This window comes from Chiloscyllium plagiosum, chromosome 33 (genome assembly GCF_004010195.1).
Source record: "Chiloscyllium plagiosum isolate BGI_BamShark_2017 chromosome 33, ASM401019v2, whole genome shotgun sequence".
NCBI lineage: Eukaryota > Metazoa > Chordata > Chondrichthyes > Orectolobiformes > Hemiscylliidae > Chiloscyllium > Chiloscyllium plagiosum.
Window position 1 is genome coordinate 42,869,017 of NC_057742.1, and position 1,373 is coordinate 42,870,389.

General features: G+C 47.6%; 1 protein-coding gene across 1 annotated transcript in view; it reads right to left on the bottom strand.

Moving 5' to 3' along the window:
- The window catches only part of LOC122539649 (angiotensin-converting enzyme-like), a 38,761-nt gene extending 37,671 nt beyond the window's left edge, over nucleotides 1-1,090 (bottom strand). Inside the window, exon 1 of the mRNA XM_043674648.1 lies at nucleotides 1,068-1,090. Coding sequence (XP_043530583.1) covers nucleotides 1,068-1,090 — 23 coding nt within the window. The remainder of the gene's footprint in view (nucleotides 1-1,067) is intronic.
- Nucleotides 1,091-1,373: the final 283 nt, after the last annotated feature.

Genomic DNA, 1,373 nt, shown 5'->3' on the forward strand with positions numbered 1-1,373 from the left:
TTTGTATCATCGGCAAACTTCGCTAGAATTCCCCCGGTTCCCTCATCCAAATCATTAATATATAATGTGAACAGCTGTGGCCCCAGCACCGAACCCTGCGGGACACCTCTCGTCACCGGCTGCCATTCTGAAAAGGGACCTTTTATCCCAATTCTCTGCCTTCTGTTAGACAGCCAATCCTCAATCCGTTCCAGCAGCTCACCTCGAACACCATGGGCCCTCACCTTGCTCAACAGCCTCTCGTGTGGCACCTTATCAAAGGCCTTTTGAAAGTCTAGATAGACCACATCCACTGGGTTTCCCTGGTCTAACCTACTTGTTACCTCTTCAAAAAATTCCAACAGGTTTGTCAGGCATGACCTCCCTTTACTAAATCCATGTTGACTTGTTCTAATCAGACTCTGCTCTTCCAAGAATTTAGAAACCTCATCCTTAATGATGGATTCTAGAATTTTACCAACAACCGAGGTTAAGCTGATTGGCCTATAATTTTCCATCTTTTGCCTTGATCCTTTCTTGAACAAGGGGGTTACAACAGCCATCTTCCAATCATCCGGGACCTTTCCTGACTCCAGTGACTCTTGAAAGATCTCAACCAATGCCTCTGTTATTTCCTCAGCCACCTCTCTCAGAACTCTAGGGTGTATCCCATCGGGGCCAGGAGATTTATCAATTTTAAGACTTTTTAACTTTTCTAGCACTATCTCTTTCGTAATGGTGTAGAGTTCTCCTCTAAGCCAATCACCATCCTGATTTGGAAATATATTACCGTTCCTACACTGTTGCTGGGACAAAATCCTGGAATTCCCTCTCTAAGGGCATTGTGGGTCAATCTACAGCACATGGACTGCGGCGGTTCAAGAAGGTGGCTCACCCCCACCTTCTCAAAGGGCAACTAGGGACGGGTAATAAATGCTGGCCCAGCCAGCGATGCACGCATCGCATTGAAATTATTTAAAAAAAAACCTGCTGCAGTCACCTGAGCCATCTTCCACTTCACCTGATGGTCAAAGATGGACTGTGTCTGAAGGGACACCATTTGGTAAGCCGGGGGAGGGGGTGCTTACCTCGCCCTCGTCTTGACGGCCATCGTTGTGTGTGTGTGTGTGGCTGCATCAAGTTGTGCATAAATCCTTGGTACACAAACACCAAGAGTCACTATGTGCAGTCTAATAACAGCAGGGAAGAAGCTGTTCCTGAACCTGTCGGTGTGCGTCCGCAAGCTTCTGTATCTCCTTCCTGAAGGAAGAAGATGGAGGGAAGTGTTACTGGGGTGGGAGGGGTCTTTGATAATGTTGGCAGCGTTTCTGCAGCAACTCGCTGTGTAAATGGAGTCCATGGATGGGAAGTTGGCATCTGTGCTGGTCTGGGCT